General features: G+C 45.4%; 1 protein-coding gene across 1 annotated transcript in view; it reads right to left on the bottom strand.

Moving 5' to 3' along the window:
- Nucleotides 1-23,796, bottom strand: part of COLEC12 (collectin subfamily member 12) — a 185,224-nt gene extending 161,428 nt beyond the window's left edge. Inside the window, exons 1-2 of the mRNA XM_055417125.2 lie at nucleotides 23,618-23,796; nucleotides 8,499-8,549 (exon numbers count right to left, since the gene is read on the bottom strand). Coding sequence (XP_055273100.2) covers nucleotides 8,499-8,549; nucleotides 23,618-23,624 — 58 coding nt within the window. The 5' untranslated portion in view covers nucleotides 23,625-23,796. The remainder of the gene's footprint in view (nucleotides 1-8,498; nucleotides 8,550-23,617) is intronic.
- Between the last annotated feature and the right edge of the window lie 3,443 nt (nucleotides 23,797-27,239).

A 27,239-nucleotide genomic window follows, 5' to 3' on the forward strand; every position in this document is an offset into this window, starting at 1 on the left:
TAATTCTCAAAGGATTTCTGGGAGAATTAAAAGAACTAATGAGTGGAGACCCACTGACATGTATTCAAGAAAGCATATGCAAGAAAAGATGCTTAATGCTTTCTTTCACATGAAAATAGGGGAAAAAAAGTCATAAGCATGCAGGAACGTGGTGTTGAATGAATTTTTACTGATGAGCAAGACAGATGAAGCAGGGGGACGTCTTTAATGGTTGAGTGGTTAAAAATCTGCCTGGCAACACAGGGACACAGGTTCAAATCCTGGTCAGGGAACTATTAAGATTCCCCCATGCTTTGGGGCAATGAAGCCTGCGCGCTGCAACTACTGAGCCTGCACATTGGAACTAGAGAGTCCTCACGCCGCAATGAAAGATCCCACATGACACAACTAAGACACAACCCGGCCAAATAGACAAATGAAATAAACTTAAAAACAGAAAACGAAAGATGAGGCAGGGAAGATCTGAGTCACCCACTGAGAAGTTCTTGATGGGATGGAAAGAAGTGAAACTTGAGCGAATATTGTTGGCAGGGGAGATTGTGAGTATCATCTCTAACCCTAAAAATAGGGGAGAGGGGAGGAGAGGGTGAAATGTGTGGAGAGAGTGACATGGAAACTTACATTACCGTATGTAAAATAGATAGCCAAAGGGAATTTGCTGTATGGCTCAGGAAACTCAATCAGGGGCTCTGTATCAACCTAGAGGGGTGGGGTGGGGAGGGAGATGGGAGGGAGGTTCAAAAGGGAGGGGATATATGCATACCTATGGCTGATTCATGTTGAGGTGTGACAGAAAACAAAATTCTGTAAAGCAATTATCCTTCAATTAAAAAGTAAATAAAAAATGTTTTTAAATTAGGAAACCTCAGATTATTGAAAAGAAATGACAGCCAGAAAACCCTTTCTCAGGTCCCAGGAACCCTGATGCTTTCCTGGAAGTGGGGGGTAGGGGAAGAGGGGCCAGGTGAACTATTCTGAATCTCTTTGCTGTGTCCATTTCTGCACATGCCATTTGACTCCAAATTCTTATAAAATCAGAAATATCAACTCCATCAGGACTTGCAAAGCCACATAAAGAAGACTCTGCCACTCAGGGAGGCAAAGGTCTTTGAAGAGAAACCCCGCAGGGACACCATGTTCATCTCACATCGATCATCACTTATCTCTGCCCAGGGTCAGCACTTTGCCTGCAGTTGTACCCTTTCCATTTAGAGATGTTTGGAAAAGGTGCCGTTGAAAGGACAGCCTCATGCTGGGCTCCTTTAGCCATTCCCTACAGGAAATGATGGAAATTCCTGGCATTCTTATCAGGGAAAGGGGTGAACTCCGATGGTCTGTGCTGAGAGGAATGCTCGATCCCTTCTTTTTACTGGAGGTGGACGATTTCAAAGCAGCGCCTTCTTCAGATCTAAAGATGCAGCCAGGCTTCGGGGAAGAGTCCTGGGAGAGCAGAGACAGGCAGCCTTTTCCCCAAGCCCAAACAACCAGAAGTGGAGGCAGCCAAATGTTTATCTTGAGCAGCTTCCCTGAGATAATTCAGCATCTTCTTGGTAAACTCTTTCAACCTTCTTCTCTCCACCAAAAGCAGAAACTCGCCATGTGCTTCAGAAAGCACCTTTCTTTCTGGCTAGTTGGCCAAGTATATCTGTGCTGCTATTTTTCAGAAGACCAAAGTGGTCCTCTGTCCTGTTAGACATTCAATGCCTCAAGCCCACTTGCGAAGACCCAGTTCCTTGATTTAACAAGAGTCCCTGATTGGAAGTTTCATGTGTTATCTTGTTGAAGGATGGATTGGGGTGGGGTGAGGATGAAAAAAAGGAGCAGAGTAGGGGAAGTGTTCTGGGGCAGTGCATGCGTGCTAAGTTCCTTCAGTTGTGTCCATCTCTTTGCAACCCCGTGGACTACGGCCCGCTGGGCTCCTCTGTCCATGGGATTCTCCAGGCCAGAGTATTGGAGTGGGTTGCCATTTCCTTGGACCTGGGTTCTTCTATTCTACACAGATCTCTCAGGCTGCTCTCACATGCCCTGCCCTGTGCAGATTAAACTGTTAAAAAATATTCTTGCTCATCGGAAATTATCGTCCTAGGAATGAAAGGAAAACAGGAAGACCAGCCTGTGTGGAAACTACAGGTACAGGGAGGCCTGTGAAGTTGCAGGTAAACAAAAGTCACTTTTTCTTGAAAAAATTCAAGAACAGAGTCTGGTAAATATACTTAGGGAAAGGCAACTGGTACCCCTTTTTGTTTGGGGGGTGGTTTTTTTGTCTTTAATTTATTTATTCGGCTGTGCTCCATGTGAACTCTGAGTTACAACATATGGGATCTAGTTCCCTGAGCAGGGATCGAACCTGGGGCCCCTGCATTGGGGCCACCAGCAAACCCATTTTGGACTGTTACCCCTCTGTAATTTTTCAGTAGTTCTCTGAGAAGTTTTCCACTTAGTTTTTACAAAAGACTCGAGTTCCTCTCCACAGCATATGCTTCCTTGTACTTCTTGCTATTTCCCAGTTTGCCATTTTTGCAATCTTTTTCTCTCACAGCTATTAATGCTCCCTATAACTGAGCCCCAAGGAAGCATCTTGGTCAAAGCTTTGTTTGTCAAACACAAACAGCAAATATTTCCAGCTGTCCCCAGATGCTCACAATCAACCCTTAAATCTACCCACGACATTCAAGCGGAAGGAACCATGCAGCTCTGACTTCTCTATCAGTATAACTTCTGAAACCCTATTATTACACCAGGTCCTATTCCAGAGATGACACGAGAAAACACAATGCAACCAAGGGAACAAAGTCAGCCTTGGCGCCCCACTTATGCCCAGCATAGAAAAGGGCCAAAGTGAAAGTGTTAGTCGCTCAGTCGTGTCCGACTCTTGGTGACCCCATGGACTGTAGCCCACCAGATTCCTCTGTCCATGGGATTCTCCAGGCAAGAATACTAGAGTGGGTTGCCATTTCCTCCTCCAGGGGACCTTCCCAACTCTGGGATCAAACCCGCATCACTTGTGTCTCTTGCATTGGCAGGCAGTTTCTTTACCACTAGCGCCACCTAAGAAGCCCATTTTAAACATAGTATTGTATGTATGTCAGACCCAATCTTCCAATCCATCCCACATCCCCACTTCCCCCTTGGTATCCATGAGTGTTCTCTACATCTGTGTCTCCATTTCTGCTTTCCAAATAAGCTCATCTGTACGATTTTTCTAGATTCCACATACAAGCAATATCATACAATATGTTTTTCTCTGTTGAAAACTTCAAAAGAGAAGTTTTTTCACTTTGTATGACAGTCCATATGACACTCTTTAGGTCTAATGACAGTCTCTAGTCTATCCACATCTCTGCAAATGGCACAATTTTATTCCTTTTTATGGCTAAGTACTATTCCATTGTATCCAGATGCATATTTAACTCCACAACAGCCCGATGGAGTTGGCCTGTGATAACCCAAACTTTACAGGTGGTGAACCAGACTTTACAGCTTCGGACAAGCATCTGCCCAAGGTCACACAGTTGGTGAGTGTTGAAACTCAGATCCAGAACCACCCACCTGGTTCCAGCATCCACACACCCAACCATTGCACCCTGCTGCCTCCAGAGATGAGGACAAACAGCCATCAAATAAGAAAGATGATGCCTGGCCTGTTAGCCTCAGGGAGTCCTGGTGAAGGAAAACTACATCAGTACGCTCTTTGAAAAAATGAAAGAGATACACAAATGTGAGCTGGATTTGTTACGATCATTTCTAACGTGGGTTAAAGCAGGATCAGGAACTCACCCCTCGTCCCACATGTCTCTCTATAGAACCGGGATTCACTTATTCCTTGGAGCTGAAATGACATTCTTCTTCCCTCCTACTCTATCATTTTAATGGGAAAAAAAACTTTTTAACTTGAATGCACTCGCATTAATCACATGACTAATCAGAAGGTTTCAGAAACTATTTTTGGAGCAACTTGCTGAAAATTCCAAATTTTATGAATTCATATTTGTCCTGTAGAGTAGGAGCAAATTCTCTTTCCCTTTCTGCGAACTATGCTAATTAAAGATCCTAGAGCCACATGTGATATTTTTGAAGAAAACAGTAACTGGGAAATAAGTAGAAAGATATCATTGTAATATATATCATATTCTAGCCATAGAAAATAAAACCTGATATACTGGTACCTCATGTTCCAGAGAATGAACCCTGCCAAGCTGTAACTATAGTTACATCCCAAATTAATTAGCTTTGCACACTGAGGCCAAGAAACACTGCCCCACAGAACCTGATGAAAATTTGAAAATGCTCACTTCATTAACATTTCAAAGTTTCCCCTCATCGGAGCTTTCATCAGAGAAGTAGATGAGTGGCAAACCCCTTAGACTTAAACCAATCTCTTCTCTAGACACCTGCCCAGAACTTTGGGGAAGGGGCCAACAGAGCAGGACATGAAGAAAAACAGAAGCCTTGGCTGAAACCAAGATGTGACAATGAATCCTTGAATAGACAAGGGATGGCCATTCCAAAATAAACCATCGTATATGAGATTATTTGAGATGATCACCCAGTTTGCTATTATAATTCTGTACTGAATTTGAAAAAGTACGATATTATTATGTAAGCAAGCCTTGACTTTATGTAGCAAATGTTTCTGAATAAGTATACATAAATAATTTTGGAAGCAAGCTACCAGATAACAATTTGCTAAAATAGTAGCCCCTATGTCCTGCAAATAATTAATCCCTGGTTCATCTACCGTCTAAATTCAGGTTTTAACCACTGTATTTGCACAAACAAGACTTACCTAAAATTAGACAATGTTTGTTAGTGGTTTAGTCATGTCTGACTCTTTGTGACCCCATGGACTATAGCTCTCCAGGCTCCTCTTTCCATGGAACTCTCCAGGCAAGAATACTGGAGTGGGTTGCAATTTCCTTCTCCAAAATTAGACAGTAACTAACAAATGGCAACCCACTCCAGTGTTCTTGCCTGGAGAATCCCGGGGACAGGGGAGCCTGGTGGGCTGCCGTCTGTGGGGTCGCACAGAGTCGGACACGACTGAAGCGACTTAGCAGCAGCAGCAGCAGCAACCCCTATGCACAGAGGCAAACACAACTGAAATGACTGAGCACACACGCACACTTAGGTTATCAGTCTCTTTCGCAAAAATAAAAGCCAACGATACTACCGTGCTCATCTTCACATCTCTTTACAGGAATGAGATTTCAGACCTGTCACATTTCCATATTATGCAATGTGTGCTTGGTCGCTCAGTGGTGTCCGACTCTTTCTGACCCTGTGGACTGCAGCCCACCAGGTTCCTCTGGCCTTGGGATTCTCCAGGCAAGAATACTGGAGTGGGTTGGCATTTCCTTTTCCAGGGGATCTTCTCAACCCAGGGATCGAACTCAGGTCTCCCACATTGCAGGCAAATTCTTTACTGTCTGAGCCACCAGGGAAGCCCATATTCTGCAGCGGCTGGATTAAAATGTCCAGAAAGTGATGACAGCTCCAAATCCCAGGCACGTGGTACCACCGTCTTTGTTTACATGGCACTGCACGTTCAAAGCACTTGTCCATCTAGTATCCTTCTTAGTCTCGCCAAAAGTTTGTGAGGTGGACTTACCACCATGGCCGGTGTCACTCCGCCCAGCAGGCAGATGCGGCATCTGAAACCCACAGAGTGGAAGTGTCTGGTCCTAAGTCACAACAGTAAGTGGGGGCAGGGCCGACAGGACCGTCTGGTCTCTGGACACCTCCCACTCACCATCTTTCACCAACTTTGTCTTCCTTTCATGGTTAAAACTGAATCATATCTGAAGGAATGGGTTCTTGGGTTCTGCCACTTTCAATGATCAGCCACAGACACTTAGAACTAAAAACCCATTTCCATGCATGCTTAGCTGCTCAATTGTGTCCAACTCTTTGTCCAATAACTACCCCATGGACTGTAGCCTGCCATACTCCTCTATCCTCTGGATTTTTTTAGGCAAGCATACTAAAGTAGGTTGCCATTGCCTCCTCCAGGGGATCTTCCTGACACCGGGATGGAACCCACCTCTCCTGCATTAGCAGGCCAGCTCTTTACCACTGAGCCACCTGGGAAGCCCCAAAATCCATTTACCGTCTATAAAACCAGGTCCAGAGTTTCAGGCACTGTGAAACTGATAAGGTCTCCCTGGTGGGGCCAGAATGGGTATTTAGCTCACTGAAGAGTTCCAGAACAGCAGGGATGCTTCCAGGACACAGGAGTTGAGAGGTCACCCTCAACCTTATTGGTGGACCTTCCTCAAAACTACGCTAGCCTGAGAGTTCAAAGCCCCAGCATCCAACCCAGCTCCAGTTAACCTGCCTGAGCAAGGACTTAATCTACCTGGGCCTCACCTCCCTTATCTATAAAATTAAAGGCCCATACAAATCACTGCAAAATCTCTTCCAAATTCTATGTGACCCCAAGGCTGGATATCCAGCACTGTGCCTAACAAATGAACCCAAGAATGTGAAACTCTGTATCTCTCCCAGTCCGTTGCAAAGTTTCCCATTGTCATGCCATCCCTCTGTTCTTCACTAGTGCCATTTGGCATGGGTCTCTCCATGGCATTCTCCAGTCACTGCACATTGTTATCACGTCTCCCCTCCGAATCATCAGTTTGCAGTTTCCACACTTCACTTAACCACCATAAACTAAGTCCCTTCAGCAACTTACTATGCTTTTGTGTCATCCATCAAACCCCTGCCCATCTAGCTAGTTACAGAGTCACTAAATTTTAAATAAAATTTCTCTTCAGATCACTCCTTTCCCTTGGCTCTTCATGTTTCTACTGATTTCTACGTAGAGACCCGCAATCTACTGAAATATACGGGCATGTCAATATTTATTCTAAAATATATGGGCATGTCAATATTTATTCTGCCTTATTTTTATAAGTTTGATTTTCCTCCTTATTTCTACCTTTTAACTTTTGTTTTGCTTTTCCTCTCCTTTATCATGTCTTGTTTCCTCTTCACGCCTATGATGACCTTCAGTGAACCCACGATGGGAAAGCAGCCCGACACATGGTACTAATCCTGAAACATGTAATTGTGCAGATAAAGAACAGTAGTGGGGGGAAGGGGAGGGCATGGTGGGCAGAGCCTCTCTGCCAGCACATGAATGGAGGGGCCATGGGCTCCATGCCACTGCATTCCCACATTAAACCCTATTTTATTCCCAGAAAGAAATACATAAGTGCATACGCAGAAGGAAAAATGCTAAAGCGATGAGAGAGCCAGAGCAGCTGGGGAATGTTAACTTGAATCAAAGTCTGGCCAGGATTTTTTTTTTTTTTTTAAGCAACAGGAAGTAGATTTATTCTCTTTCATATTGTCTCTCTCTCTCTCACAGACACACACTCTCTCCCATTCCTTTTTACTCTACCCTTCATTTCCTCCAACCAAGGCATAGAAACATGCTGGACAGAAAAGTCTCAGTTTCTTTGAACTGTTTTTGGAACTTTTGTCATGTTTTCATTGGCAGTTCGACGCCAAACTGCAGAACCCGGGAAGTGTGGGCAAAGACAGAAGACCATCCGTGAACAGCAGCCGAGGAACACAGGAGCTAGCATGTGTTTCCTGTGGCTGCCATGACAGATCACTGCAAACCTGGTGACTGAAAACAATACCGATGTCTTCTCTTCTAGTTTGAGGGGCCAGAAGTCTGAGATGAGCTTCAGTCAGCCAAAGTCAAGATGTTGGCGTGGCTGCACACCCACCAAAGTTCTCCAAACAGAAAATCTATTTCCTCGCCTTTTTGAGCAGCTAGTGGCCACCTGCTTCCCTTGGCTTGTGGCCGCTTCCTTCATCTGCAGTGCTCATCCCACCACTCTCTGTTCCCATCATCCCATCTTCTCTCCACAGTCTAATCTTCCTCTCCCTCCCTTTTACAAGGATACCTATGACTACATTTAGAGCCCACCCAGATGATACAGAATAACATCCCCTTCTCAGTCTCTTGACTTAGTCACATCTGCAAAATGCTTTCTGCCAGGGAAGGTTACATTCACGTTCTGGGGATTAGAACGAGGGTATCTTTGTTCAGCCTACCATAGAGCACAGGTGTCTAGATGGGTTCCTGGAAAACGTCTTACGCTCACTTCTCCCTTACCAATGACTACGTTAAGAGCATGGGCCTTGAGGAAAAAGGGAAAAGGTGTCCCCTAAATCTCAAAATAGAGAAATACCTGTCTTGTCACAGATTGACCTTCCCCACCATGTTGTGCCTGTTAGGCACCTGGTTTGTATTCGGCGAGCCTCCTAAGCATCCCATCCCTTCCCTAGCCATGCCTGGGTGCAACTCCTGTCCCACAACCCTCCGATTTCATGACAAACCACCTACTTGTTAATACAGAAACTCAACATGCAACCAGAACTGGGCCTTAGAGCCACGCATGTTCTTCTGCATCAAAGGTCGGGCCACAGTCACATTACCATTTCCCAGATCGAGCACAGAGAAGGAACGAAGCTTTGCTGGAACTTACCAAACCGCTTGTAACCGAAGGAATGTACCTCCTCCTCCTCTGCAAAATCGTCTGTGGGGGGAGACAGGGAAGAGAAGACAGAGCATTAACCCTGGTAAGACCAGAAGTGCTGGACTCAACTCCTTCCGTTTCCACCTGCTCCACCCTGCCCTCGCCCACCCTGCTCCTCACTCCTGGAGCACACCAGGAGAAAGACCAAAGGTTCACTGCACTGGCTGTTCCCTCAGCCTGGAATGCTCTTCCTCTGGCTCCTTAGGCAATTCCTCCTAATTTAGGTCTCAGCAGAGGTATGGTACCTCTGAGATGCCTTTCTAGACCACCACTCAGCCACTCTGTGTCAAATCGTCCTACTTTAATATTACTTTCTGATGGCATTCTCATTTACGTGTACGTGTGTGTTATCACACATCCCATGAGCAGAAAGTTTTTTACTGACTTCATGAATGAATTCCATGTGTCTAGAATGGCGCCTGTCACAGAAGTGTTAGTCACTCAGTCATGTCCAACTCTTTGCAACCCCAAGGACGGTAGCCCACCAGGCTCCTCTGTCCATGGAATTCTCCAGATGAGAATACTGGAGTGGGCTGCCACTCCTTTCTCCAGGGGATCTTCCCGACCCAAGGATCGAACTCAGGTCTCCCACATTGCAGGCAGATTCTTTACCATTTGAACTACCCGGAAAAACCCAGTCACAGCATGGGCTTAATAGATTTTGGTGAATAAATGACTGAATAGCCAACTGACAAAAGGGTCAAAGTATCGTCATATAACTGAGCCAGGGCCTTCCTCTGCAGAGGCCAGGCTGTGAGGTCACCTCTTGTACCAACTGTGGCATCTCAGGAGCCTAGCATGATTCCTGCAAGGATAGCCAAATCTTTCCCCACTCTCCTTCCAATGGATAACTGGGACTGATGGATGGTTTCCCAGTAAGTGGATTTCCTTGCTGTGGGGATTCCTAAAGGTGGGGCCACTGTGGAAACAAGGGTGATATTGTGTCAGCCACGCTTTCTACCAAAAGCCTAAATACTCCTCCTCACATGGTCATGATGCGATTCCTTATCACACTGATAATGAATTTCTTATTTCACACTTCTGTCATATATGGGTGTACCTGATTATAAGATACTTTTTTAAAAAACTCCAATTTTTTAAAATTTATTTTTTTATTGAAGGATAATTGCTTTACAGAATTTTGTTGTTTTCTGCCAAACTGCAACATGAATCAGCCATAGGTATGCATATATCCCCTCCCTCCCATCTCCCTCCTCATCCCACCCCTCTAGGTTGATACAGAGCCCCTGTTTGAGTTTCCTGAGCCATACAGCAAATTCCCATTGGCTCTCTATTTTACACATGGTAATGTAAGTTTCCCTGTTACTCTCTGCATACATCTTACCCTCTCCTGCCCTCTCCCCACGTCCATAAGTCTATCCTCTATTTCTGTTTCTCCACTGCTGCCCTGTAAATAAATTCTTCAGTACCATTTTTCTAGATTCTGTATACGTGCATTAGAATACGATATTTATATTTCTCTTTCTGACTCACTTCACTCTGTATAATAGGTTCTAGGTTCATCCACCTCATCAGAACTGACTCAAATGCATTCCTTTTTATGGCTGAGTAATATTCCATTGTATATATGTACCACAGCTTCTTTATCCATTCATCTGTCAACGGACATCTAAGTTGCTTCCATGTTCTAGCTATTGTCAATAGTGCTGCAATGAACAATAGAATAAAAATACTCCAATTTTTTAAAGTCTTTATTGAACTTGCCACAATACTGCTTCTATTTTATGTTTTGGTATTTTGGTCCCAAGACATGTGGGATCTTAGCTCCCCGATCAAAGATCAAACCCACATCCCCTGCATTGGAAGGTGAAGTCTTAATCATGGGACCACGAGGAAAGTCTCTAACGGATACTTCTTTCTCTTCACTGCCTTTTAAAAGATTTTTTTAAATTTTATGTTGGGGTATAGCCAATTAACAAACAATATTGTGATAGTTTCAAGTGAAAAGCAAAGGGACTCAGCCATATATATACATGTATCCATTCTCTCCCAAACTCCCCTCCCTTCTAGGTTGCCATATAACATTGAGCAGAGCTCCTTGTGCTATAAAGTAGGTCCTTATTGGTTATCCGTTTTAGCAGAGTGTACATGTCAATCCCCAAATTCCCTAACTATCCCATCCCCCCATCCTTCCCCACAGTAAACATGTTTGTTCCCTAAGTCTGTGAATTCATTTCTGTTTTGCAAGTTAAGTTCATTTATATAATTTCTTTTTAAATTCCACACATAAGAGATGACATATGACATTTTTCCTTTTCTGTCTGACTTACTTCACTCAGTATGACACTCTCTAGGTCCATCCATGTTGCTGCAGATGGCATTATTTCATTCTTTTTAATGGCTGCATGATATTCATATATATATATATGAATGTGGTATATATATATATATATATATACACCACATCTTCTTTATCCATTCCTCTGTCGATGGACATTTAGGTTGTTTCCATGTCTTGGCTATTGTGTAACCAATTATTCTTGAATTGGTCACCACCATTGCTCCAGCAATCAGCTTCCCTCCACCCACATACAGTTCAGTTCAAAAGTGCTGACTCAGCGCTCACTATGGACCAGAGACTGCCAGGCAGTGGGGCTGCAGAAATGAGTGAGACATGGTCCCTTCCCTCAAGAAGCTGACAGGCTTTCAAACAAAAAAGAAACACAGCGGGGAAATAAAGCCTCTGTGATTATCTTTTTCAGCCCACAATGGGACGCAGGACCTAGTTATAACTGAACCTTGAAATGCAGTGGAAAAACCAAGGTGTGTGAGATATCCCACACAACATGCTGAACATCAGCACACTAATCTGTCATGAAGTGTTATGAAAACACTGTTATGAAAAGTGTAAGAGAAGAACTACTCCTAAGACCATGGAGAAGTTAGAAATCTCTGTGTTTTACCATGTTTCCTTATTTAGTGAACAAGGAAGAGACTTGCTTGGAATCTAGACACCCTGGGTTTCATAATTCAAGTCATCTTCTTCTATCAAGGATTAAAGATTTTGTTCTTTCTACATGGAAGAATGTGCTTACAACCAAAAGAAGAGCGCCTTTTTCTCACTGACTTGGTGATTGTTTAGTTCACCAAAGACATATTAAGCCCCTAGCCTGTGCCCACTTTCCTAAGTAGTTATCTCACTGATATCTGTGAGGTCTAATCTAGTGTCACTTAAAGGGAAACCCTTGGGAGACTTTCCTGGAGGTCCAAAGGTTAAGACTCCACACTTCCAATGCAGGGGGGGCAGGTGCCATCCCTCATCAGGGAACTAAGATCGCACATGCCGTGTGGCACAGCCAAAAAAAGAGGGAGAGAGAAACCATTATCTGCTGCTTTGGCTTAGAAATCCACGCACTTATTCACCCAGCCACTAAATAGGTGCTTACAGACCAGTGGAGTTGATGGGACATTAGTATAGGTAACAATGCCACCCAGGCGTCAGTTTCCCCTGCCAGCTCCAGCCCCTCTGCTGTGGAGCCGTGACCACACAAGAATCCACTCACACGCACAGGTTGTGGGCCAAGGATCCACCAGTGACAACCTCACCGTGGAGACAAAAAAGCAGCTTGTGCTGCGCTCTCAGTAGCAAACAGCTTAAAAATTAGTGTTCTCCCCAAAGCGTCTTTTCAGCAGACCTACCATTAGTTTGTTTGTTTGTTTTCTTTTTCCTCTCTGGTCTTTTTCCCATGCAGCATTTTTAGTCTGCCTGACTTCTCTTTCCTTCCTGAAATTTCCCTGGGAACTTCAAACGTTTCAAACTTCTATTATTAAAGCAATTCAGTGCTGCCTCCAAATTAACCTACTACAACCCATTAATGGTTCAAGGAAACAAAGGCTTTACGGGAGACCCCTAATAGGACTCAAAGAGGATGTCCTGTTGCTCGACTTAACTTGCATCCCAAAAGGATGAGAAACTTTAAAAAAATTTTTTTTTAATTCTTTTAATTTTTAATTGGCAGATAATTGCTTTACAATGTCATGTTAGTTTCTGCCACGCATCAACATGAATCAGCCATAGGTATACACATGTCCCCTCCCTCCTGAACCTTCCCACCTCCCACCCCATCCCACCCTTCTAAGTTGTCACAGAGCACCAGGTTTGAGCTCCCTGCATCACTCAGCAAATTCCCACTGGTTATCTGTTTTACATATGGCAATGTAAAGGATGAGAAATTTTTATGTGCTCAGTCACTCAGTCGTGTCTGACTCTTTGCGACCCCATGAACTATAGCCCACCAAGCTCCTCTGTCCATGGGATTCTCCAGGCAAGAACACTGGAGTGGGTTGCCATTTCCTGCTCCAGGGGATCTTCCCACCCCAGAGATCGAACCCACATGTCTCATGTCTCCTGCATTGGCAGGAGGGTTCTTTACCACTAGCACCACCTGGGAAGCCCCATAGCAGCTACTAAAAGAATATAAATCTCTATCTCATTCAACTCTACAAACAGGTACTAGATCATCTGAGATACTCAGGGTACAAAGTACCCAGAGAACAAATTATTGGGATTATCAGGGAAGGTATCTTGGAGAAGCATCTTAATCTTTCTTAACATTCGTTCTTTGGAAGAAAAAAGAGAGTTTGGGGGAAACACGGTATATCATATCCCTTCTTAAAAATTCACTGTGGTTTTGGAACTATTAGACTCTGGGACGTGCTAAAAGAGAGAGAAGTGGTTCAACTTTGTTTCACTCGATGTATTTTCAAGAGTTGACTTTTCACATCCTTAAAAGTTGGGTCGCATTGGGCAGGTGATGCTTCGTAGACATTCCATTAAGGTGGGGGTGGTGCAGAGCCCCTGTCAGAGTCCCCAGCTGTGTCACTACCAAACAGATGATTCAGGCTGGTGATGGAGTGATTCATTTTAGGAATTGAAAAAGAGGAAGAAGCAGGAGCTGCCAGGGTTAGTGGCTGTGTGGATGGCCCACATTGAACTATAAAAGCCATAGGAGAGAGGAGGCAAGGTCAGCTGTCCCCAGTGCCTGAGCATCTGAGAGGGCAAAAGGCTACCACAGGGCCCACATGGCTAGCAGATGGGTTTGAGGAAGACAAACAGCCTGATCTCATGTGCAAGGTTATATTTTGTTCTCAAAACCCTTTCCTCACACTTGGTGGACCCAGGCTAAGTGCATCCCAGATTTTCTTTTCTTTTATAAAAGTCATCTTATTTATTTATTCACTTAGGCCATGCCTCGCCACATGTGAATTGATGGCTTTCTAATTGTGGTGCCAGAGAGGACTCTTGAGAGTCCCTTGGACTACAAAGAGATCAAACTAGTCAATCCTAAAGGAAATCAACCCTGAATACTCACTGGAAAGACTGATATTGAAGCTGAAGCTCTGATACTTGGGCCACCTGATGCGAAGAGCCGACACATTGGGAAAGACCCTGACGCTGGGAAAGACTGAAGGCAAAAGGAGAAGGGGCAGCAGAGGATGAGATGGTTGGATGGCACCACTGACTCACAGCACATGAATCTGAGCAAACTCAGGAAGATAGTGGAGGACAGGGAAGCCTGGCGGGCTGCAGTCCGTGAGGTCATGAAGAGTCGGACACAACTAAGGGTCTGAACAACAACAATAATTGTGGCATGTGAGATCTTAGTTCCCTGACCAGGGATCGAACCCTCACTGCCTTCATTGGAATCTTGGAGTCTTAACCTCTGGACGGCCAGGGAAGCCCCCCAGATTTTCTTTACAGTCTCAGGGGCCTGCAGAGGTGATGGGTTCAAATAAGGACATTGCCTCTCGAGGATCTAGTCACCTTTGCAACCTGCCACTTCTCAAAATCTGTCTCTGACATAAACTATGCCATGCAATTGCTACACTCCAACATGAGCAAGGAGTTTGTTAAGACATAAGGCCTCTCCGTTCTGCAATGGCCAGAACTCAGTCCCTGCTTCTGACAGCAGTTAGTCTGCAGGGAAGAAGAAACTTTAACATCCTAAATAACAAAATGTGTTTAATTGAAGATTTATATCTACAAGCACGTACTTTCTCAGCTGACACGGGTGTACTACAGCATTTTTATTGCAATACTTACAGGTCACATGTCTTTTGCTTGTCTATTTCAAAATATGATTTTTATTTACTTTATTTACTTTCCTTGGTAATTGGCCCAGAGCCACGCTGGCCAGAGGTTTCGTGACGGAGAACACTGAACAGAATTCTTGCTGACATTCTTTGAGCATCACTGATTTCAGAGTACCACGAGTTCAAGGGAAGTTTAGTTTAGTTGGCTTGGAGAACTGAGAGTCATACATATGAATATGTTCCAATCAATCTGTGGACCAAGTTGTGCAATATCCCTGTGGTTAGAATTTACCTCTCCTTGCCCTGCACCCCTCTGGATCAGTGTGACGGCGATTATCTCCATCTGTCTGACATTCCTGTTCTGGTTTTGACTTCCCGCAGATGGAAAGCCCTCTAAAAACGGGACATTTATCACGTTGTCCCCTCAGCAGCTAGCACATCTGTGGCATATTACAGAAACTCAGGTGGCGCTAGTGGCAAAGAATTCGCTTGCCAATGTAGGAGACGTAAGAGACACGTGTTTGATCCTTGGGTTGGGAAGATCCCCTGGAGGAGGGCATGGCAACCCACTCCAGTATTTTTGCCTGGAGAATCCCATGGACAGAGGAGCCTGGCGGGCTGTAGTCCATAGGGTTGCAAAGAGTCGGACATGACTGTAAGCGACTCAGCACACACAGACGCACATCTTATTAATATAAACCCCAAATATCGATCCAGTCCAGATTGATACAACTATACTGGGATGATGAGGGGCATCAGGAGGTATCCGTGATAGTAGTCAGGTGAAGGTGAAGGGCAGGAGAACTAAATCCTCATCTGCTATAAAGGGAAGTCAATATATAATGGCCAAAACCAAAATAATCACAATAACAATTAAAATAATAAAAATGACTCTTTGAGACCCCATGGGCTGTAGCCTGTTAGGCTCCTCTGTCCATGGGATTTCCCAGGCAAGAATACTGGAGTGGGTTGCCATTTCCTTCTCCAGGGGATCTTCCCAACCCAGGGATCAAACCCGCGTCTCCTGCATCACAGGAGGATTCTTTACTGCCTGGGAAGCCCAATGAAAATGAAGACTGCCATAAACACGTCACTTAAGGACATGTGGCTATAGGAGCTTGACAACGTTAAGAACTGCCAACAACTCTTTCCATCCCTCCACGTGAAAGTTCATGTCCACTCTCTTGAATTTGGGAGGACCGTGTGACTCGCTGTGGCCGATGGAATTTGCCAGAAGTAGCAGTGGGTGACCTCGGGGCCTAGGTTTTCTCCAAGACCTCTGCTCTTCAGCTTCTGTTCTCACCCCCTAGGCAGTTGGCTGCCTTGGGAAATATCCGGGCACCCTGCTGGACCAGAGGTGACCTGGTGAGAGGGGATCCCTGGGGAATGAGAGACTGTGATGGGGAGGGGAGAGCCCGGCCAGCCCTTGGCCCTTCCAGCCTCCCCAGGATGCTCTAGCCCAATCAACACCTCAGGAGGCAGAGACCAGCCTGAATTGCAGAGACATGAGCGAATAAACAGCTGTTATTTGAAGCGACAGAACTTGGGAATTCTGTCTTCTAGGCATCGGTAGAGAACTGAAAGAAAAGTCGATGCCAAAGTCAAATGCAAAAAATGTTCTCAGGAGGTTGCCTCTGGGGACTGGAAAATGATGAAATGAAGTGGGCTGGGCAGGAAATTGCTGTTTTTCATAATAAATAGAATGTTCTTTGACTCTCTAAATTACATGCATCTCTAACTTTGATAAACAAACAAAAAAAGAAAGAACAAAAATCAAGCAAACAAAACAAGGAAATGTGTAGGGAAGATAAAAGTCAGGTAGACTAAAAAAAAAACCCAACAGATGCTGACAACCAGAAAAGGTCCCCAGGTCCAAAGAGCCGGCACACAGAGTTCACCCTGGAGTGACCGCACAGATCTGGGCTAGCAGCCTTCATGGCTGCACTGGGTAGCTTCTGGCAAATGCCATGTTGATCAGAACAAGTTCAGGCACTTTCAGGAGCCAGGCTGAAGGACCGTGGACAGAGGCAAGGCTGAATGCAAACTTATCCTCCGAGCTGGGCTCAGTGCTGCCATTCACCCTGTCATGTCTCCACCCTGAGACAGGAACCCCGACTTCTTTAGTAGCATCATCACCTCTAGAACAGAACAGCGTGGTCCCCCAGGTTCTCAAGATCTTTATCTGCTTCCAAACCAGTCGGCAAGCACCATTCCTGCAAGTTGTTCTTGTGTGTCCCACCACCCACCTACTATGACTGGCCCAGTGGGGGAGGAGGAGAGGAGGGCACCCCTGGGGCCACATACCCAGGGCCCACTTGCCCCTGGAGTCCACAGCCACCCTCCACTGGCCACTGCTTTAGGGGAGTGGCTTTCACGCAGGCATTTGTGAGAACCATGGCCTCAACAGAGAGTCACCTGGGTTGCTAAATATTTGCCGTATCCCCTTGGATATTGGCAGGCAGATTCTTTACCACTAAGCCACCAAGGAAGCCCATATCACTTGATTAACTTAACAAAAATGGTTCATAATTGGCAATTACGTTCCTTTCTGGAAGAAGCAGCAAGTCATAATTATACAGTGTTCCAATATCTAAAATATGTTGAGTTCTCCTTAAGTGTAAGACACCACTATAAACAACTGAGCTAAACTAACCTATATAATCCTCAAAAAATAGAAAAAAATGGCATCCAATATATGTCATTATTATCCCCCCATTTGACAGATGAGGAAACTGAGTGGCCCAGGAAGTTAACGAGTATGCATGTGGTCACCAGGCCCTCTGGTTTCAGAGCCCACACTCCTCACCACACTTAAATTGTCAGGTTCCACTCCTGGGAACACAATGCATAATTACGTTTTTTGAGATAGGCATATTTTAAAGTATCAATATATATTAATACTTTGGATTATAAATTTAGAATATAAATTTGGATATTTTGCCTTTGAATAATGTCATATATACTTATATCAGCTACTTTCCAAACAGTTCTATGTCATAACTAAGTGACTTAGGCCTCAAAAGTGCAGATATTTTCACAAACCAATGACAAGTTGGTTTTTGCACGCAGAATGTCAAATGTCCAACCTCTTAGGCAAGTGCACATGACTTCACAAAACAAAGAATTTTCATCCCAAATGACTCAGGAAGCATAAGTCATTGCAGGCAGATGCTTTACCCTCTGAGCCACCAGGGAAGCCCCAAGTCATATTTAATATGTCCAATTCCAATAAATAAATTGTTTTTTAATCCCCATGTTGAAAAACATCTTTCCTTAATAATTTTTAAGAGTATCGATGGACTGTGATAAATTCAAGGGTTAAGAAAGCTTCTGGACTCTCTTTGGAATTTTAATTTGGGATTACTCATTTCTGCTTTCACTGCTATATAATTTCGAAGGTCCCTTAAGCAATCAGCAGGACCTGTTCAAGGTACTATTTTGGTTTGGGCCCTTCAAACATCATTCACTTAAATAGAAATCAAATTACTGCTTGATTGAATAGTTGCCTTCCCCAAGCTTTGGGTGACTGGTGTGATTGGAAACCATGCTATCAGTAGTAAACAGTGAAGGTTCTATGAGGAATGTCAATACCTTCCTATCCTTTGTTATGGTGTTTATTTATTGTTATTATTATCATCATCATCACTACTATTGCTGATCATTGGTGGTTAAGTCTGTTCCTGAAAAGCAATTCTGACAATGCTACACTGTCTGAAGGCAAACCTGTCAGCAAGACAGCACAGGGGCTGTTTGCAGAGTCAATGACTTCAGCAAGCCATTCACACTCATTCAATCAGTCACAAGAAAACCTCCCAGCAGATAAATTCTACAAAGGGCAGCAGCCCTGGAATGTGCCTTATCTCTGCAGGAGCTCCAGCCTAGAGAAGTTCCTCCAGTGACTGGCTGAAGAGCACAGCAATTTCTTCAGACCTTTGATGTCCCATTATTAAGGTCTAAGGCCAGACAGGAGGGGACCTCTTCTACTCTGCTCACTCAGCATCTATGGACTGTGGCACACTGTAGGGACTTAACAAATGTTTTAATAAGTCCCTGGCATTTATCTTCCCACTCACAACCCTTTTCCCTGCCTCCAGGGTATAGACAGGAATTCTAGAATCTGAGGCCTGTGCCTTCAAAATGGCATACGAGCAAAAGACGGAAAGGCAGGACCAGACTGGTTAGAGCTGACTCACGGTGAGGGTAGACATTTTCACAGATGGTCACCTAAGTGACCGAGAACACTGTCCCCTGACCCCCAACTGCCCAATTCTTTTCACTCTGATTTGCCCCTCAAAAGGAGAAAGGCTACACTCTGCCACCATTCTGGGCTCCTTGTGCGTGCGTGCTAAGTTACTTCAGTTGTGTCTGTTTGTGACCCTGTGGACTATAGCCCTCCAGGCTCCTCTGTCCATGGGATTCTTCAGGCAAGAAAACTGGACTGGATTGCCATGCCCTTCTCCATGGGATCTTCCCAACCCAGGGATTGAACCTGCATCTTTTATGTCTTCTACATTGGCAGACAGGTTCTTTACCACTAGTGCCATCTGGAAAGTCCTTCTAGCACCTAACCACTTTTTCTCTTAGTGGGAAGACATGAATCAGACTTCCTCCTGAGAGATCACTCACATGCTAGGTTCGCTCGAGGCATAATATTTGTCTATCACTAAACTTTAAATGTCTATTTTCTCATTTGAAAACAAACACTTTGAAGGCCATTTAACTTACTTTAGGCAGCAGCTGCATCAACAGTTTGGAAATAATGCTTCAATAAAAATAAGCATGAATTCAGAAAATTAGAATTATGCTATAGCTTAGAAGTTATCATCTGCCAGCTTTTCTCATCCACACCATTATTGCTGAATGAGCCACATGGTTGGGGTGGGGGTGGGGGTCAGGGGATGGGAACAATCTGGGAAAATTGCATAGGAGACCACTGGGAAGATATATACTTAGCAATAATTAAACCTCAGATTAGGAATGTCAAGCATCTTCAAACTATTGAAAAGTCAAAAGTGTAACTGGGTTGCAAATTTGTCTTCCAGAGGAAAAGAAGCCTCGATTACCAATCAATGAAAGGAAAAAGGCCTCACTTTGTTTCCATTTTCCTGCAGAAAACATGATTCTTTCAATGTTTAAAGCAGTCAGAACCTACACATGTGTTTGCTTATCCTGGTTAAGGACAAGACATCTTAGATACCTGGAAAGCCAAGAGACTGCGAGTCTGGGAAAACACGGAGTAGAAATACACTGCTTACTAGCACCTTTTAAAAGTATCATTGCCAGATAGCATTTCAGAAATGTTTACACACAAAAGTGCAAAAATAAGCAGTTGGACACTATGTTTTAATGGCACTGACCTGCTCCCTGCATTAAATTAGAACAGTGGTTTGAATCAATGTGGTCCTGTGAGCTAGTGGTTATTGCAGGAGGTCTCTTAAGTAACAAGTGCTACTGAATTAAAACTCACCAATATTCCCAACTTCCAGAACTAGAAATGTGATTTCTTAATGACACACCTAACTCAAGAGGAGTCAGATGCCTTCATAAAGAGTGTGAATATTAAAAACCATGAAATTTATGGTGCAGTACAGCTAACTGAAAATGTAATTAGAAATAAATTAAAACTAACTTCATATTTTAATCACTGTGGAACACTTGAAGTATTCCAGCAACAGGGCAAGTAATTTTCTTCCGGAAAATGTATAATGATGTCATTATTTTTTTACTTGGGACTCCAGAGAAGCAAGAAATATTAAAAGAGACAGATATTTGCTGAACACAACAGATAGGTGGTGCTGTGGCTCACCGAAGCCTTGGAATTAGACTCCAAAGGCCTGCTGCTACTGCTGCTAAGTCACTCCAGTCGTGTCCGACTCTGTGCGACCCCATAGATGGCAGCCCACCAGGCTCCCCCGCTGCTGGGATTCTCCAGGCAAGAACACTGGAGTGGGTTGCCATTTCCTTCTCCAATGCATGAAAGTGAAAAGTGAAAGTGAAGTCACCCAGTCGGGTCCAACTCCTAGCGACCCCATGGACTGTAGCCCACCAGGTTCCTCCGCCCATGGGATTTTCCAGGCAAGAGTACTGGAGTGGGATGCCATTGCCTTCTCCACCAAAGGCCTGGGTTTTTACAAAGGCTATATCCCAAGTTTAAAAATCAGAATTAGAAAGTCAAATAAGTGCCTTGAAAAGGCATCTGACTTGCATAGTAGGTGAATTTTTGCCTTGACAAAAAAACTTCTGTAGTTTCTAAGATGTCCACTAATTTTCTACTTGGCTAAAGAATGTCTTGGGTTAACACTTCAATTTTAAGCATTTGCAAGGTCTGTCACAGACTTCTATCACTTAGAGAAATCACATACTAATGAAACATTGGCTTAAACATAATGAGTTCATTGCTTTATGACATAATTATGAACCCAAGGAAAACTGTGTTGGTTACCTATGACAAATTGTCCAAATAATTCTACTTGGTAAAGGCAGCTTTCTTTTTTGGCTAAAAACACACTCTGCTTGGCTTCAGAAGGCTTGTGTCCAATTTCTTGGCTCCATCGCTTCCTGGCTGCTGCACCAGCTTCAAGTTCCTTGGCTACTTAATCGTCTGAGAATCACTTTTCTTCCAGTCCAGGGGTTCTATCTGGTGTCCTAGGTCTCTCCAAGACTCACAGGGAACCTGGCAAAGCTTGTCTTTAGATGCCTACTACCCCCCTTGTTGCTGGTTTCTATCTCTTCTGTTTCCGTATCTATGGTGTAGGGGTTAAAATGCCCACCTTATAGGGTGCTTGAGAGGGTTCACTGATACAGTGCTTGTAGAGAGGGTGGAGCATACTGGCGCACTTAGTAGGTACTGAAAAAACATTACAGTCTGCTCCCTTCCCCACCTCACAAACCAGACAAACACAAATTCTATGGAAATTGTTGGTAAGCAAACCTCTCACAGAACATTTCATTTTAAAAGAGGCCTTCAAAGTGACTAGCCTCCCCAGGAATTCAGCCCCTCAGTCCCCTTCACCTATTGGGGCAGAAGGTAAGTGGGGTGTTGAGGCAGTGCCCAAACCACAGAGGATAAGCAATAAGCCTTCTCCAAGCGGTGTGCTAGCTGGTCGAGAATGTAGTGTAACTCATATATATATATATATATATACTTCCCTGGTGACTCTGACCGTAAAGAATCCGCCTATAACAGAGGAGACTCAGTTCAATCCCTGGGACAGGAAAAAACCCTGAAGAAGGGAATGGTTCCTTACTCCAGTATTTTTGCCTGGAGAATCCCATGGGCAGAGGAGCCTGGTGGGCTGTAGTCCATGAGGTTGAAAAGAGTTGGACACAACAACTGAAACGACTCAGCACACAGCATACACACATAGATACATACATAGGTTTGTATTCCATTACAGATTTCAATTAACATTGAAAAAAAATACCCAAACTGCAGTAACAGGCATTGACCCAGCCAAAAGCATAACTAGATTTTCAGGGTTTAGGAAGCCACATGGGAGCTGATGAAATGAGGAGCTGGCTTATCTTTCCAAAAGTTCAAAGCCTCCTGGCCTCAGTGACCAGCAAAGAGAAGATTAACTTCTGGCTAAAATGATGGTAACTGAGCGCCAGAGCAAAGTTACCCGCGTGAACTCTTGCCATTCTGGGAAGATCCCTTAATCAGTGCTGGCTAAGGAAAGTGCGCCTTTCCTGGGATGTAAATGAGAGAAGAGAAACTGAGATGGGGAGAGAGGGAACGCACACACGCTGCGCTTTGAAATCCTGTCTTTTGTGTCTTTTGCGTTGTGTGTCTCTTGCGGTGCATCCTGTCTTCTGTGTCTCTCGCCCAGGGGGCGGGACCCTTTCCACCTGGCGTTTTGTTCCCTTCCTTCCCAGAGTCTCCAGAGAAGGACACAGAACTCCCCTGGAAGGAGAGTTAATTGGTAGGACATTATCGCTCCGAACTGTTTAGCGTGATCTGCCTTGCAGAGAGAAACCTAGAGCCAAAAGTTACTTTCCAAGTCTGTGGGGCTCCCGAGGCGCGCGCCTGGATCAGCAACGCTTGCAAGTCAGAGGTCTCATCGCGGGCTCTTGGGCTGCTGGAAGCTCGGTCCTAGAGGTCAGATGGCATCTCGAACCGAGCCCCCTCACTCGGGTCCGGCCCGCGCGGGGACCGAGACGTGTTATCTCAGTACAAATCCAGGATTCCAGTCTTGTGTAAACACCACGCCGGCCCATCTCCAAACGATACCTCTGCTGTGATTATTTATCTCACATACAGATCGAGATTCTGTTGTCAGATCTTCGTTTTCTACTCAACAGACGGCTTCCCTGCGAAGCCCTTCTCCTCGCTAAAAGGTGCGATAGCATCTGACAGTTTCCTAAATCCGCCTGCGGTGGACACCGCCCGGGAGACTGTGTCGCCCCTGAACACACGTGGGCACAGCTCCGCAGGCGGGCACATGGAAGGGACGCGAAACCCAGGGCGGTGATTTTCCAGCCAGTGGGGCTGATGGAGAAAGATGCCAAACGCACTTCCCGAGCCAGCTGAACTCCGCGGGCACCTAATCATTGCCAGATGTGGGGAGGGCGCACCGAGAACATCCCCGAGTCCGGGAGAAAACACCCGTCGACTTCTCAGACGGGGAAGTGGCAACGGCGGGGAGGGAGACGGACCTTGGAAAGAGTGGGGAGTGAGCCAGGGCGCAGAACGAACTAGGGGGGCCGAGGGTGGGGAGTGATGATGCCTCCACTCTCCTGAGCGTATTTTTTCAATTAAAAAGTTGGGAACTGGAAGCCGTAAACAACGACTTGGGGCTTCAAACTACTTTGTTGAGACACGGTGGGGAGGGCAGTACTTGCCGACTTCAAATGCCCCACCCCGAGATCTCCGGCGGTATCCGACTCCCGAGCCCCGGGGGCGCCCCCCAGGATGAGCGCACCAAACCCAGCACCGGGTCTCCCCCCCGCCCCGGTCTCCGCGCAGAGAAACTCGGCACCTCGCCCCCTCCCGCGAGCCCCGAAGCCCGCCCTACCTTTCATGGTGACAGAGGAGACGCACCGCCAGCCGGGGAGCTCCGCGCCGCCGAGGAAGTCCGCGCTGAGCAGCGGGTCAGTGCGCGCCCATGGCAGCCGCGCCGCGCGCCGGCCGTCTGTGCTCCAGCCCAGCCTCCCCGCTCGGCGCTCTGTGCCGCAGGGCCGCCTCGCGCGCCGCTCACCCCGGGCGGGAGGCGCCGCCGCCGCCAGCGCCCCTCCCCCTGGCCCGTCCGCCGGGGCGCGCGGGCCGCCGCGCCCACGCCCCCCTTGCGCCTTCCCGCGCCCGCCCCGCCCGCGGGCCGGCCCCGGCCCCGGGCCCCGCCGCTTCCCCGCCCGCGCTCCCCGTGTTCCCTCATTTTCGCGTTGGCTTGGAAGCGGGACGAAGACCGAGGAAAGCGGCTCCCGGGGTGATCAAGTGCTCAGCCTCGGGGTGCACAGAACGTGCTGCCACTGGGCTGGTTTTTAGACCTCGGGCTCCCCAGAGTGTGGGGCGAGCGGTCTGAGAGCAGCGGCGTCACGGGGACGGCGTGGCTTGCTTGTCCCTTCCCCAAAGGGCTCTGGGCGCGGAGCGTTAGAGGATCGGATAGGGGCGAAAATGCCCCGAGGGCCAAAGTTTCCAAGTCCGCTCATTGATTCCCCGAAGGGGCCCAAGGGTCGGTGCTTCCCTGCAGAGCTCGGAGGAGGATTACAACTCTTAGACCTTCAAGACGAGAGAGACTGAAAAAGCCACCACATTCCCCGTGGTTGGAGAAGCCCCTCTTCCACCCACCGCCCCTGAAATGATCAGGTTGACTCCAGTTTTACTAGGAGAGGAGGCTGATCTGTTGAGTGGTTTCATAATGAGTTCCTTTCATTGTGGCCCATCAAGTTGCCCCCCTGTGTTTATCTTTCCTTTTAGAAACCCTCCAAAGCAGACCCATTGCTTTATTGCTTTACTGCGTAAACTAAGTGGTGAGTGGAGTTGGAGGGGGCTGGGCGGCGGGGGTGGGAGCAGAGGAACTGTCTTCAAGCACGATGAAATGAAAGATGACTCGCTCCCTTGCTAGAACACCAAAAGCAAGGCAGTTCTGACAGGGCAGTAGTTGCAGCTTCGCAGACTTCCTCAACTGAGGACTTGATAACACGGTGTAAGCCGCCCATTGATTCATTCTAAACAGGGAACTCTGCTCTAGTAAAAAGCAGTGCCCAGAAATGAACACATTCTAAAATATTTCACAGACTCTCCATTCCAGAAGCTTTCTATTTTGAACATTAGATTAAAACTTGCACATGACTGACAAAAAGACAAAACTGGAGATTTATTTTTCACATTTGGAATCGATCCAACTATAGGGTAACTGAAGATTACTTTAGAGATTTGCTTCAGCTCTCACCAAGGTACCTGCCTGTTTTGTACTTCCAATAAGAGTCCCTGAAGAGCCAAGAATATGAATTCTCAGCCCAGAGCTTACTATTAATAACTAATGATCGGATGGAATAAGCCCATCACTTTCTTTGAATCATAGTTTCTTTTTGGCCACAATATTTGAAATGAAAAAAAAATCCTTTAAAAAACCTAAATTATAGCTACAGTACCAAAACCACCGTCAAGAGAAGAAAAAATAGATAAATTGGATTTCATCAAAATTGACATTTTTGTGCATCAAAGACACTATCTACAGAGTGAAAAGGCAACCCAGAGAATGGGAGAAAATGCTTGTCAACCCTGTATCTGAACAGGGGTTAGTATCCAGAATATGTAAAGAACTCCAACAAGTCAACAACCAGAAAACAAACAACCAATTAAAAAATGGGCAAAGAACTCAAGTAGCTGTTTCTTCAGAGATGATATACAAATGGCCAATAAGCATATGGAATGATGCTCAACGATCACTAATCATTACAGAAATGCAAATTGAAACTATAGTGAGATACCACTTCACACTCAGTTCAGTTCAGTCGCTCAGTCATGTCCAGCTCTTTGCTACCCATGGACTGCAACATGCCAGGCCTCCCTGTTCATCACCAACTCCTGGAGTTTACTCAAACTCATGTCCATTGAGTCAGTGATGTTATCCAACCATCTCATCCTCTGTCTTCCCCTTCTCCTCCCACCTTCAACTTTCCCAGCCTCAGGGTCTTTTCCAATGAGTCAGTTCTTCGCATCAGGTGGCCAAAGTATTGGGGTTTCAGCTTCAACATCAGTCCTTCCTGATTTATTTAGGTTGGATTTGCTGTCTAAGGGACTCTCTAGAGTCTTCTCCAACACCACAGTTCAACAGCATCAATTCTTTGGCGCTCAGCTTTCTTTATAGTCCACCTCTCACATTTATACATGACTCCTGGAAAAACCATCGCCTTGACTAGACGGACCTTTGTTGGCAAAGTAATGTCTCTGCTTTGTAATGCTGTCTAGAAGGAAATGGCAACCCACTCCAGTATCCTTGTCTGGAAAATCTCTGGACAGTGGAGTCTGGTGGGCTGCAGTCCATGGGGTCGCAAAGAGTCGGCCACGACTGAGCGACTGACACTAACACTATCTAGGTTGGTCATAACTTTCCTTCCAAGGAGTAAGCGTCTTTTAATTTCATGGCTACAATCCCCATCTGCAGTGATCTTGGAGCCCAGAAAAATAAAGTCTGACACTGTTTCCACTGTTTCCCCATCTATTTGCATGAAGTGATGGGACTGGATGCCATGATCTTAGTTTTCTGAATGTTGATGCTCAACAATCACTGATCATTACAGAATTGCAAATTGAAACTGTAGTGAGATACCACTTCACACTCACTCAGTTCAGTTCAGTCGCTCAGTCATGTCCAACTCTTTGCTACCCATGAACTGCAACATGCCAGGCCTCCCTGTTCATCACCAGTTCCTGAAGTTTACTCAAACTCATGTCCATTAAGCCAACTTTTCACTCTCCTCTTTCACTTACAACAAGAGGCTCTTTAGTTCTTCTTCACTTTCTGCCATAAGGGTTGTGTCATATGCATATCTGAGGTTCTCCTGGCAATCTTGATTCCAGCTTGTGCTTCATCCAGCCCAGTATTTCTCATGATGTACTCTGCATATAAGTTAAATAAGCAGGGTGACAATATATAGCCTTGATGTACTCCTTTTCCTATTTGGAACCAGTCTGTTGTTCCATGTCCAGTTCTTCCTGACCTGCATACAGATTTCTCAAAAGGTTAGGATGACTATCATAAAAAATTAAAAATTTTCAAAATACAGGAAACAAGGCTTGGCAAAGATGTGGAGAAATTAGAACCCTTGTGCATTGGTGGTAGGAATGTAAAGTGATACAGCCACTGTGGAAAATGGCATGGTGGTTTCTCAGAAAATTAAACATGGAATTACCATATGATCCAGCAATAACAGGATAGATGCCCAAAAGGGTTGAAAGCAATGACTCAGATATATTGGTACACCTGTGTTCCTTGCAGAATTATTCACAATAGCCAAAATGTAGACGCAACAAACGTGTCCATCAAAGGATGAATGGATAAAATAAATGTGACACATGCTAGCAATGGAATATTGTTGTTGTTGTTCAATTGCCCAGTTACGTCCAACTTTTTGCGACCCCATGGACTGTAGCACGCTAGGCCTCCCTGTCCCTCAACATCTCCCGAAGTTTGC

Source organism: Moschus berezovskii, chromosome 28, assembly GCF_049115385.1.
Source record: "Moschus berezovskii isolate FMDL1 chromosome 28, NW_MosBer_1.0, whole genome shotgun sequence".
NCBI lineage: Eukaryota > Metazoa > Chordata > Mammalia > Artiodactyla > Moschidae > Moschus > Moschus berezovskii.